The 13,845-nt window shown below is 34.0% G+C and overlaps 1 protein-coding gene across 1 annotated transcript in view; it reads left to right on the top strand.

Annotated features, from left to right (window-relative positions):
- Nucleotides 1-13,845, top strand: part of LOC134710317 (uncharacterized) — a 176,809-nt gene that overhangs the window by 94,937 nt on the left and 68,027 nt on the right. Inside the window, exon 21 of the mRNA XM_063570626.1 lies at nucleotides 184-377. Coding sequence (XP_063426696.1) covers nucleotides 184-377 — 194 coding nt within the window. The remainder of the gene's footprint in view (nucleotides 1-183; nucleotides 378-13,845) is intronic.

Raw genomic sequence — 13,845 nt, 5'->3', positions numbered from 1 at the left:
TGTACCAATTTTAAGACATATTTGTTTAGCGCCCTGCATTAATACGCCTTATCTTTTTTAACATTGGGCTGTATACAAAGAATAAATATGGAAAACTATTGAGTATATATTTGTAGATAAGATAAATAATGGTTTGTTTCCGGATTTGTTAAATTGCTTAAACTTTAATTTTATGTATTTCAGATCATGCAGATGTATTACTCAAACAGGATTTTTTGAAAGAAATAGCACTGATGAAAATCATTGGCAAACATGCCAACATAGTCTGCATGCTTGGTTGCTGCACACTTCAAGATCCTGTTTGCTTGGTTGTAGAGCATTTACCTCACGGTGACCTCAAAACGTACCTCAGTAAGATGAGACAAACTGTAGAAATGGTAGGGTATATTTCATTAGTTAACAGAAGATAATATCACATTTTCTGAAAGATTAGGAGAATTAATTAGCAATATTGCAAAAAGCGTTTTGAGTGAAATTGATAATATTTTACAAGGTGTGTTTTTATCAAATCTAAATATCGAGATTGGTGACCGAATGGTCTAATTAATTGAACTACTGTACAGTATTAGTTGCCTGAGATTACTTGTTCAGATCACACATCGGGTAGATGCCATCTACTCCATTCTAAATTTACTGAAGGTCTGTGGTTCCCTCCGTGCAAAACGGCTGGCTGGCCATATTTGGCACAACTTTTTGGAATTTTGGGTCCTCAATGCTCTTCAACTTTGTATATGTTTGGATTTCAAACTATTTTGATCTGAGCGTCACTGATGAGTCTTATATAGACGAAACGCACGTCTGGCGTATAAAATTATAATCCTGGTACTTTTGATAACTATTTACACCACTGGGCCGATGCCACTGCTGGTGGACGTTTCGTCCCCGAGGGTATCACCAGCCCAGTAGTCAGCACTTCGGTGTTGACATGAATATCAATTATATGGTCATTTTTATTAATTTTCTGTGTACAAAACTTTGAATTTTTCGAAAAACTAAGGATTTTCTTACCCCAGGAGTAGATAACCTTAGCCATATTTGGCACAACTTTTTGGAATTTTGGGTCCTCAATGCTCTTCAACTTTGTATTTGTTTGGCTTTCAAACTATTTTGATCTGAGCGTCACTGATGAGTCTTATATAGACGAAACGCACGTCTGGCGTATAAAATTATAATCCTGGTACTTTTGATAACTATTTACACCACTGGGCCGATGCCACTTCTGGTGGACGTTTCGTCCCCGAGGGTATCACCAGCCCAGTAGTCAGCACTTCGGTGTTGACATGAATATCAATTATATGGTCATTTTTATAAATTTTCTGTGTACAAAACTTTGAATTTTTCAAAAAACTAAGGATTTTCTTACCCCAGGAGTAGATAACCTAAGCCATATTTGGCACAACTTTTTGGAATTTTGGGTCCTCAATGCTCTTCAACTTTGTATTTGTTTGGCTTTCAAACTATTTTGATCTGAGCGTCACTGATGAGTCTTATATAGACGAAACGCACGTCTGGCGTATACAATTATAATCCTGGTACTTTTGATAACTATTATTAGACCAAAATAACTGACCGCAATAAAATAGCCTCAATAATGGTGAAATCAATAAAATCATGAAATGAAAATTCTATTAACTAGTATCGTTGATGTACTCAGTCACGCTCATTTTGCAATTCCTTCAGTTTTTTGTTGTTGTTTTTTTGTTTGTCACGCCATCGAAGGAAGGCGAAGAAGGTGAATCATGGGTGTTGCTTTTCTTGTGTGGTTGTCGTGGCATCGATATTTGTTAAGTTTTCTGTGGAAGTTCATTTGACAGAATTCTGGTGATAGCAAAGATATTTTCAATAAAGTTGCATGACTATCAGTTTCATTTCTATTTCGAGGCTCTGTCACCTTTGTCATGGTCCAGTGAAATTGTATTATAAAGGCTGTGCTAATAAATATAAAACTCATTAAAAACGGTGTATCACTTGCTAAATATTACGGTCATATTTGATAAAACCGCGGAAATCACTTTGTGATACATGTTAACTTGAAACAACCTTATAATACATTTTCGTTATTTAACGTTTACTTATTTAAGGTTATATCTCGTCTATATAAATGCTATGATAAGTGTTTGATATTACTTTACGTTTTCATTTCTTCGTACTATGAACAACAAAATACTTTATTTTGTAAAACATGTTTCCATTCTCCATTTAACGTGTATACCTGATAACACAATTATTTTCAATTGCCTTTGTATATTATTGTATTAGCTATATATATATAGGCGGCTATATATTATTGTATATTATTGTATGAGCTATATATAAAGGCGGCTTTTTGTTCAAGGTAATAATTATTATTTTCAATTTGTTTAACATCTCCCAGCAGTATACTACTGCTGCCTCTATTGATTCACCCCTTGTTATATTAATTTTGTATTTACATTGTATCATAGATCTTTTTTGTGTTCAGTGAATGTTCACTTTTGTTAATATGTCTTTTCATTGAGTTAAGCAACTTCAATTGATATTTAATGGTGTTTCTTTCTATGTTGTGATGTAACACTATGGTTTCAGATAAGGGCGAAGGTACATGCATTTTCCGTTTGAAAGGTTTACACTAGTCACTTTTTGGGGGTCTTTGAAGATGTCTGTTCGGTGTGAGCCGTGTTGAAGACCGTACTTTTACCTATTATGGTTTACTTTAACAAATTGTGACTTGGATGGAGAGTTATCTCATTTGCACTTATACCAGTCGAGTTGTGAAACAATTGTTCCGATTGTGGTAAAAGCATCAAACTTTGACAAGTTTTAGTTAAGGCCGTTGCAAACATTTGTAGCAATAGACACAATTTAAAAGATCAAAATGGCTGCTTTGGGCGGCAATGTAAAAAATAGCAGCCAGAGAATCAGTAGAACTCACTTAACAAAAAAATAAAAAGCTTTTCCAATTTTGACAATCTTTCGAACATACAATGAAAATAACTAATGAGAATACTATTATCAGAGGACTCCTAGAGTTTTATTGCTGGTGACCATCTTAAATGGTGGCCATTTTGAAAACAAGAAATGTCAATATAATTTTTTTTGCCTTTTTTGATAATATGTTTTGTATTCATACTAAGTTTTGATGCAGATATCCCTCGTTTTGCAAATCAATGATTTTTGTTGTTTTTTTTATTTTGGATTTCCAAAAAAGTGTTTAAATCAGGCATGCAAATTCTGACAAAAATAAATGTATCTAATCCATTATTTTTTTCTTCCTTACAAGTTGGCTTAAGTAACTCTTTACCACAGAAAATAACGTATTTTATATACGATATAATTTATTACAATACTAAATCAAAAAGGATAAAAATTGTAGATATTGAAATCTCTGGAGCTGAAAAATCTAATAAAAAAATAGACTGCAAAGAACTGTGAAACTTCAAGAGAGGACACTTAAGGATTTTCAATTCCCAGCATTTCCCATAACAACAGACATAGACATAAGAAATATGTTGCGTTTTGAGTTACTTTCTCGCATTTTTCAAACATCACATGGCAAAATGTTACAAATCCTGTCAAGATAAATTTTCAGATCTCAAAATATTTCGCTAGAAAATACGAAAACATATTTTTGATGACTTATAACGAATATATTGGGGACTTTCTGAAATAGACCGTGTCATATAGTCGTGACAGTGAAGGCCTCATCATCATATCATAGCCTACGCAGCTGGTCTAAGAATAGTTCGTATATATGCTTGATACTGTGAAAAGTTTATGAAGGACGCTCAATGAAGGCTTTCTACATGAATCAGTTCCACAAATGCCTTGACACGTGGCTCTTTATCTGAGGAGTAATAAGTTCTAGTTGTATCCTTACGATCTCCACTATTAAACTGTTATAGCTGCACAATGGTATGTACTGTCTGTGATTCAACAATATTTCTAGACTGTTTCTCGATGTTTGGCCCATATAAAACCATTCTTACTCAGGTAGTTAATGTTAAAGAACTGATTTATGTTGATAGCTGTAATTGAATGTCCTAGTAAAGCTATTCTTATTATTGTTATGATATTGTTATTATTATGTTTATTTATGTTGGCCTAATTTGTGTTGTATGGCCTGATAGTTGTTTACCAAATAATCTTATAACTGTGCAGTTTAGGAATCACTGGAACAATCACAGAATGATTGGAACTTTCTAGAATGATCCTTATAAAAGATGCGTAATTTAAACTTCTACGTTATTCCAGAAACTTCCGTTACAGTTCTCTAGAACTTTCCATTTATAGAATGTTCTAGAGTTTTCCGTGACAACTATATATATACAGACACTAAACTTAAACTCTCATTATAAGAATTAAACTTAGACTTAGACATCGATAGACATTAGTATTCACAGCATTTGGATTGATACTTTTATTCTACAAACAACATCATACTGGATTGTAACCTTAGTATAGTGAACGTAATATTCAGATTGGATTCCGAAAGATTTCTGGATACAGATAAAGATAAAAGATTGGACTCATATTTTGACAGTTAAGTTGACAGTAAAATTTGTGTAAAACCTTTTGTAAACTTTTGTTTATTAAATATTGTAAAAATTTACTATTGATTTGTGTCTTTTGTTGGCTACAAATTAAAGGCGATTTCTGGCCGTAACAGAAATTGGGGGCTCGTCCGGGAGCTTTAAAAAATTTTATTCAAAATTTGTTTAGTATTTTTATTATAACTAGCCAACAAAATTCTACAAAATGGCATTTATTGATGGGAGTGTTTTTGAGGGGAAGGCTGCTGAAATATACTCTGCACTTCCATCAGAAAAAAGTTCTGATTATGATACGGTAAAACAGGAAGTTTTGAAAGCCTATGAGCTAGTACCAGAAGCACATAGACAGAAATTCAGTAATTTTTTGAAAACGCCAGACCTGGAGAGTTTTGATAATTTAAAAAAAGAGGAATAAGTGTTGCTTGCTAAACAACTGAAATTAGTTTTTAATGTATCTATGAGAAAACAAATTATAGAAAATTTGGTTATAGACAAATTAGTTGACGCAGAAATTTTAAGTGAAGAGGCTCTTGATCTTAAGGTCGAAAATGTTGACGCCTTTAAATTAAAACAGCATGAATTAGAACATAAACTTAAACTAAAAGAACTGGAAATGAATTCGAAGGAGATGGAGAAAAGAAAAGAAGATGAATTTAAATTAAAACAGGCAGAACTGGAAATGAAAGAAAGGTCAGAAATGGAGAAAAAAGAAAAAGAAGATGAATTTAAATTAAAAGAACTTGAAATGAGAGAAAGGCTAGAGATGGAAAAACTGAAAATTGAAATGATAAAAGAAGAAAGCAACACTAATGTCCAGTCAAAATCAGATTATTTTGATGCAGCAAAAAACATACGTTTGGTTCCAAAATTTTGTGAAATAACAGTTGATAAATATTTTCCATAGTTTGAGAAAATTGCTAACAATTTGAAATGGCCAATGCCTTATTGGACTACAATGCTGCAAAGTGTTTTTGAGGGGAAGGCTGCTGAAATATACTCTGCACTTCCATCAGAAAAAAGTTCTGATTATGATACGGTAAAACAGGAAGTTTTGAAAGCCTATGAGCTAGTACCAGAAGCACATAGACAGAAATTCAGATCTTATAAAAAGTTTGATTCACAAACCTATGTTGAATTTGCTCGGGAAAAAGAAGATCTATTTGAAAAATGGCTTACTTCAAAGAAAATTATGTTAAAGACAACAGATAACAATTTTGATAACCTTAGACAATTGATTTTATTAGAAGAGTTCAAACAATGTGTTCATTTAGAATTAAAAACACATTTAGACGACAAAACTGTTGAGTCAATACATGATGCAGCTGTTATTTCAGATAGCTATACTCTTTCACATAAAAGTAGTTTCAATGGTAAAAATGTTAATACTTCCAGTAGAAATTACAAAAATCAAAGCACTGAGCGTACTGATAGTAAGCCTGTTGTACATAATAAGAGTCAGTCCAGTTATAATATGTCTAGTTCAAAATTTGATACTTTTGAAAAGAAGTCACTGATTTGTGCTTATTGTAACAAGAATGGTCACCTGATGGCTGAATGTTTTAAACTCCAGAAGAAGAATGAACGAGATAATAAGCCAAAGACCAGTGCTTGTACGAAACCTTATATTACCAGTGCGTTGGAATGTCCTGCGGGTCAGGGTTTTAAGTCCAGTTTTTGTGATTATATGGAGGAATATAAACCCTTTATGTCTGATGGGTTTGTTTCTATTGTTGATGATACCACTCTTCAGCCTATTAAGATTTTACGGGACACTGGAGCTTCTCAGTCGTTATTGTTAGAAGGTGTGGTGCCTTTGTCCGAGAAGACTTCTGTTGGTGCCTCCGTTTTGTTACAAGGTGTAGAGTTAGGTTGTATAGATGTTCCTCTTCATCGAATTTATCTGAAGTCAGATTTGATAACTGGACCAGTTATTGTGGGTGTTCGTCCTAATCTCCCTGTGGAGGGTGTTACATTATTGCTAGGAAATGACCTAGCTAGGAACAAAGTGGTTGCTGAACCAATTGTTACCAGTGAACCGGTGGTGGATGTTAAATCACCTGAGGATGATGCTGAATTGTATCCAGCTTGTGTAGTTACAAGGGCGATGGCTAGAAAACAACAAAATGAGAATTTACAAGAAGACAAGTTTGATTATATGGACCTTTCTGACACTTTTATTGCTGACATTGAAGGTCCTGGTAGTTCAGAAAAGGCCATTACAAAACCACCTAGTGTTAACAAGAATGTTATTATGCCATTGCCAGACGTTAACGGCCATTCTTTAGACCGAAAGAATTTATCTGAAGTACAACATAAAGACCCTGAGGTTTTTCAGCTCCGCAAGAGGGCCCAACCACTGGAGAAGGCAGAAAAAGAGGCTGAATGCTATTTCCATCAGGACGGCATTTTAATGAGGAAATGGAGGCCTCTCCTGATGCTACCCCAGAGGAGGAATGGAGAGTGGTATACCAAGTGGTGGTGCCTAAAGTTTATCGACAAGAAATTATTGGTCTTGCCCATGACACCCTTTTGGCTGGATACTTAGGTATAAGGAAGACTTGCCTTAAGATCTTACAGCATTTCTACTGGCCAAGACTTAGAAATGATGTTGCAGAATACTGCAAATCATGTCATATATGCCAGCTTGTTGGTCAGCCTAACCAGAAAATACCACCAGCACCACTTCTGCCTATTCCAGCCTTTGACGAACCTTTCAGCAGAGTTCTAATTGACTGTGTTGGACCTTTACCAAAGACCAAGACTGGAAATGCGTATTTATTGACAATCATGTGTACATCTTCTCGCTTTCCTGAGGCTATTCCACTCAGAAATATCAAGACACCTACTATCGTCAAAGCTTTGATCAATTTTTTCACATTAGTAGGACTTCCTAAGTCTATACAGTCCGACCAGGGATCAAACTTCATGTCAGGTTTATTTCAGCAAGTCGTGTACCAGTTAGGGATTGCTCAGTACAGATCAAGTGCGTACCATCCAGAATCTCAAGGTGCATTAGAACGTTTTCATCAAACATTGAAGAACATGATAAGAACTTTTTGTCTTCAATTTGACAGAGACTGGGATGATGGAGTTCACTTTCTACTTTTTGCAATCCGAGAGGCTGTTCAAGAATCCCTTGGTTTTAGTCTCTTTGAGTTGGTATTTGGTCATACTGTAAGAGGACCGTTAAAATTGATTAGGGAAAAGTGGCTTACTGAACATACTGACTTGAATCTTTTAGACTATGTATCTAGATTTAAAGAAAAACTGTATACTGCTTGTCAAATTGCTCAGAAAAACTTGAAAAATGTACAGAACAAGATGAAAATATGATATGATAAAGATGCCAGGAACAGAGTTTTTGAGCTTGGTGATAAGGTACTTGTATTTTTGCCAGTCCCTGGACATCCTTTACAGGCTGAATATTGTGGTCATTATACAAAAGAAAGTAAAATTAATGATTTAAATTATATTGTACAAACTCCAAGTCGGCGCAAACAAAATAGAGTGTGTCATATTAATATGTTGAAACCATATTTTGAGCGTACTAATGAATGTGAGAGTAAACCAGTTGCCACTTTAAGCATGGTTAAATTTGAGAACAATCATGACAAACCAGATGAAATTGAACCACCTTTTAATTGTAAAATTATGGAAGAGACAGTAAGATTGAAAAATTCAGAAATTTTGTCAAATTTAGATTCAAAACTTGCACATTTGTCTTTTGAGCGTAGAGAAGAAATAAAAGCTTTGGTAATTTCTTATAAAAAACTTTTTCCAGATGTACCAAACAAAACAACTGCTGTTTGTCATGATGTTGATGTCGGAGATGCTTCTCCAATTAAGCAACATCCTTACAGGCTCAATTCACTCAAACTTGAAGCTATGAGAAAAGAAATTAAATATATGCTTGACAATGATATTATTGAGCCGAGTAACAGTGAATGGAGCTCTCCTTGTCTCCTTGTGCCAAAACCAGATAAAACCTTTCGTTTCGTGACTGATTTCAGAAAAGTAAATTCAGTCTCAAAATCCGATTCCTATCCGATTCCAAGGAAAGACGATTGTATTGACAACATTGGTCAAGCAAAATTTGTGAGCAAATTTGATTTATTGAAAGGTTATTGGCAAGTTCCATTGACACAGAGAGCTCGTGAAATATCAGCTTTTGTTACACCAGATGGCTTATTTCAATACACTGTAATGCCGTTTTGCATGAAAAGTGCTCCAGCTACATTTCAAAGAATGATCAATAATGTTATAAAATATTTAGACTGTTGTTATGCTTATATTGATGATCTTATTGTATGTAGTGATAGCTGGGAACAGCATTTAAAACATTTGTATGATACTTTTGATAGATTGTCACAATCAAATTTGACTGTTAATCTTGGTAAAAGTGAATTTTGTCAGGCCACTGTTGGTTATTTAGGACATACAGTTGGGCAAGGTCAAGTGAAACCTATTATGGCTAAAGTGGAAGCTATTTCCAAATTTCCTCCTCCTACAAATAGAAAACAACTTATGAGATATTTAGGCATGATTGGATTTTACAGAAAATTTTGTTCAAATTTTGCTACTGTTGTTCAACCATTGACTTATCTTTTACGAAAAGATTCTAAATTTATCTGGAGTGAAAATTGTCAAAACGCTTTTGAAAATAGCAAATCGCTTTTAATAAATAGTCCAGTTCTGATTACTCCAGACTTTGAAAAACAATTTAAACTTGCCGTTGAAGCAAGCGATGTAGGAATTGGAGCTGTTTTATATCAAGAGACAGATGATAATGTTGAGAAACCTATATCATATTTTTCTAAGAAATTAGATAAACATCAGAAAAATTATTCAACTATTGAAAAAGAGTGTTTTGCAATGTTGTCAGCACTGCAACATGTTGATGTATATTTGAATCCTATATATCCTATTCTTGTTGACACTGATCATAATCCTCTCACCTTTATACATAAAATGAGAAACAAGAATCAGAGGTTGACTAGATGGAGTTTATTGTTACAAGAATATGATGCAATTGTAAAACATATTAAGGGTAAAGATAATGTTATAGCTGATGCTTTATCTAGAGCTTATTAAATCACTTTGTATATATTATGTATTTTTTTTTATTATTCATGATAAGTTTTTTTTACACTAAAACTTCTTTTAAGGGGGAGGTGTTATGATATTGTAGTTATTATGTTTATTTATGTTGGCCTAATTTGTGTTGTATGGCCTGATAGTTGTTTACCAAATAATCTTATAACTGTGCAGTTTAGGAATCACTGGAACAATCACAGAATGATTGGAACTTTCTAGAATGATCCTTATTAAAGATGCGTTAATTTAAACTTCTATGTTATTCCAGAAACTTCCGTTATAGTTCTCTAGAACTTTCCATTTATAGAATGTTCTAGAGTTTTCCGTGACAACTATATATATACAGACACTAAACTTAAACTCTCATTATAAGAATTAAACTTAGACTTAGACATCGATAGACATTAGTATTCACAGCATTTGAATTGATACTTTTATTCTACAAACAACATCATACTGGACTGTGACCTTAGTATAGTGAACGTAATATTCAGATTGGATTCCGAAAGATTTCCGGATACAGATAAAGATAAAAGATTGGACTCATATTTTGACAGTTAAGTTGACAGTAATATTTGTGTAAAACCTTTTGTAAACTTTTGTATATTAAATATTGTTAAATTTTACTATTGATTTGTGACTTTTGTTGGCTACAATTTAAAGGCGATTTCTGGCCGTAACAGTATCAGCATATATCCTCAAACTATGGCTGAACTGCTATGGCTTTGATGATGTCTTCTATTCCCCGCTATTTGGATGTGACATATTTCAGAGCTTCACAACACCGTCGTTCAAATTCAGGAGAACGAAATATTTTGCTTGTGTGCATGCAGATCTGCTATGACAGATAGCTTCCCATTTTATATCAATCTTTCCTTCAATGACAACTCCAAGGCGTTTTACAAAAAAAACGAACGAGTACCGCATAAAACGGACACCTAACGGAAACGTACCGGATAAAACGGATAAACAAAATAAACGAATGTGAAACGGATTTCTACTGGACGTATAACGGATAAAACGGATCTGAAACGGATAAATGCCAATAGAAAATTTCTCATCAGAAATGCCAATTAGATTTCTTAAGGTTAGTGAATTCTAATTATTCTCAATCAATCTTAGAGTAAGGACACATCTTCACAATCAAGCAGCTGTTATTCAGGTCAGACACTGCCCTTTAGCGGCATTTTAAAGAAAAAACCAAAACTAGTTTCACAAAATATTTTCAATATTAGTGCGATTTACATGCACTATTATTGTTGCCTTTAATTTTTTCGTATATCTTGTTTATCCGTTTAATCCGGATCGCTTCCGTTAGGTGTCCGTTTTATGCGGTACTCGTCCGTTGGATGTTTTTCCTCACAATTTTTTTTAATGAATTGCTCTACGCTTAGTTGATACAAAGGTTAACATAGATATTTTTTTCAATTCTTTGTAATGATATATATATAAGAGAGAACGAATTTGTGATTTTTTTTAAATTTCCACTTTAATGAAGTATGTAGGACTACATGTGGGATTCTCGTTGAATTTTGGAGCGAAAGTTGGAATGATTTCATTTGTCTAAAATTGTTTGTATTGATTCAGGTCCATCTAAAACCTGCAATACATTTGAAGGGATGTTTTCTTTTGCTGTATGTGTTCTAATATTATTATCTTATGTCATTACTCATCAGTTTTATTTCCTATTTGGTGTTTTTGATTTGATCGAATCGCCCCTCCCCCCCCAAAAAAAAACACACCTAAACAACACAAACAAACCACACACACAAATTTAAAAGGAGATACATTGGAGAACCGAAAAGGCAAAGATACAATTTAAGATAATAACAATCAAAACCCAGGAGTAAACAAAGACTCAAAAGACCAAAGGACATTTACATCAACAGTTATAAATAATAATTAAGAAACAACACGAACTGCACTAAAAACCTGGAGTGAATCAGGTGCTCTAGAAGGGTAAGCATTTCCTGCACAGTATACGGCACCCGTCGTATTTTTTCTTTGTTCAGTTCAGTAATGATGGGAGATTATTATGACTGATGAAAAATATCAGATATGATTTCTGACACACTTTTGTCATAATGGCCAATCAGCTCATAATGGCGACCGCAAAATTTCTTGAGTGATGACCTTGATTTGATTGATTCATAGCCCTGTCTTAGCAACTTTTGAGAAAGCAGTATTCTTCGTTCAACAAAATCAACGTACATTTTAGCTAGCTCTAGAGTAACGTATCAATTGAGACACATATACTCCATATACTGGTGCCGCTGGGATGTTGTTACACAGAAATGGAAAGTTGACTATAGGAAAATTAAAATCATCGCGTTTGTCATAAATTTTAAAAGATCCCGTCAGTATTATTTTGGTCTATTATATGTCATTATGATATATTTCTATTATGAAGTACTATATACGTTGAACCACAAACGTCAAAATCATTCAATCGCGTAGTGGAATTAACTATTTTTGGATTCTCATAAATTCTACCTATAACTTTTGGACTAGTTTAAATCTCGGTCTATTTCTGTAATTTGTTCTTACATACTTTTGATTTTTTAACTCTGTATACTTACATTGCCTATGTAAATTTTAAAACTGTTTGTATGCACATTGAACGACAAATTTATGTGACGTATACAAAGTTTATGACGTCAGACACTCAAGTCAATCCATGTGTTCGTAGATAGATGTTTTTGTGTTCTGTTAAATTGTCCCTTTTAAAATTATTATGCGATGATGACTGATGTACCCATATTTTGACTATTTTATTAATTGTGACTGTTTATTTAATGCATCATGTAAATATAACGGAATTTGATTAGACTGTTATTAAAGAGAGAGGGTTAGCGCTATAGAACCAGGTTTAATCCACCATTTTCTACATTTGAAAATGCCTGTACCAAGTCAGGAATATGACAGTTCTTGTCTATTCGTTTTTGATGCGTTTTGTTATTTGATTTTGCCATGTGATTATGGACTTTCCGTATTGATTTTCCTCTGAGTTCAGTATTTTTTTGATTTTACTTTTTAGTGTATATGTGGGATTTCCAAGTGTGTTATTTATCTCCAGTTCCTTAATCAGGCAGTCAATGTAGTGTTTCTTGCAAACAAAAACAGTATTGTTTGAGGCTTTGTCAGCTGGAACGACCACATATTTGTCATGGAGACAAGACAACTCCTGTATGACCCAAGGGTCTGTAAAGATAGAAGGAGCTTTTGTGCTCATTGACATTTTAAGCTTACTTATTCTTATCTGAATCAATGACCTCACTGATTTTACCCACTCCGAAAGAGCGTCAACCTTAACCTTTTCTCTTTTTCGCCAAGTCTTTTGCATAACCTTCAACAGAATCCATTAGTAGTTTGAAGTTCTGCTTCCAATTGATTGGCTGTGTATCTCTGTTTTTTGGACCCTTGGACAAAAGTTGTCTCAACCTTGTGTAGGTCTCCAGAAATTAAATTGCCAGCAGGATTATACACGAAATGCGAATGTGAACTGGCACAACCGGGTGGTTTAGTTTTGAGGTCATCAATATTTAGATTCCGCAACACTATTTTGTGATTATTTTTTTAGATGCAACAAGGTTGGTGTAGGAATACGATACTATAGGAGAAGTTTGATCCTTAAAGTAAGAAGGAATGTTCCTTTTTACTCTTTTATGGTGAAGAATATTACTTATATTTATAGCACCAATACCCTGGCATTGTTTGTGAACTTCAAATTGAAGAATGAACGTTTTTGCAGTTCCTCCGAATGTGCTCAAAAACGGGTCTGAATAATCTATGGTTATCAATATCCATCCTTATGGCAACTATTCTATACTTCGTAGATCGACTATCTGTAGTGTGGCATTCTTCACACGCTTTCAATAGAGAATTCAGTCTAGAAAGCGGAAGTGAGTACAGTTTAGAGCGAATGTGATGAATTCGGCAAGGCCATCTATAGAAACATCATTCATATCAGGTGGATTATAGCGAAGATGTCCATGGCTCCCCGGCCGACGAAGAGACCTATTGAATAAATCCATCACATCCAACTACAGATAGGGCTACTCAAGTTGCCTACAGTATCTATTTTATCGTTACATCCATAAAGGTGTTGCAGTACCTATTTCTCTGATCCAGTACTCTTCTCTTTGTCTGCGAAACGGTGTACTTAATGTTGAATTATTAGTGTGGTGATAATTTTTTTTCTAAAATGTGAACTTTAATGGAA

This window comes from Mytilus trossulus, chromosome 3 (genome assembly GCF_036588685.1).
Source record: "Mytilus trossulus isolate FHL-02 chromosome 3, PNRI_Mtr1.1.1.hap1, whole genome shotgun sequence".
NCBI lineage: Eukaryota > Metazoa > Mollusca > Bivalvia > Mytilida > Mytilidae > Mytilus > Mytilus trossulus.
This window is presented reverse-complemented; position numbering and strand designations above follow the sequence as displayed.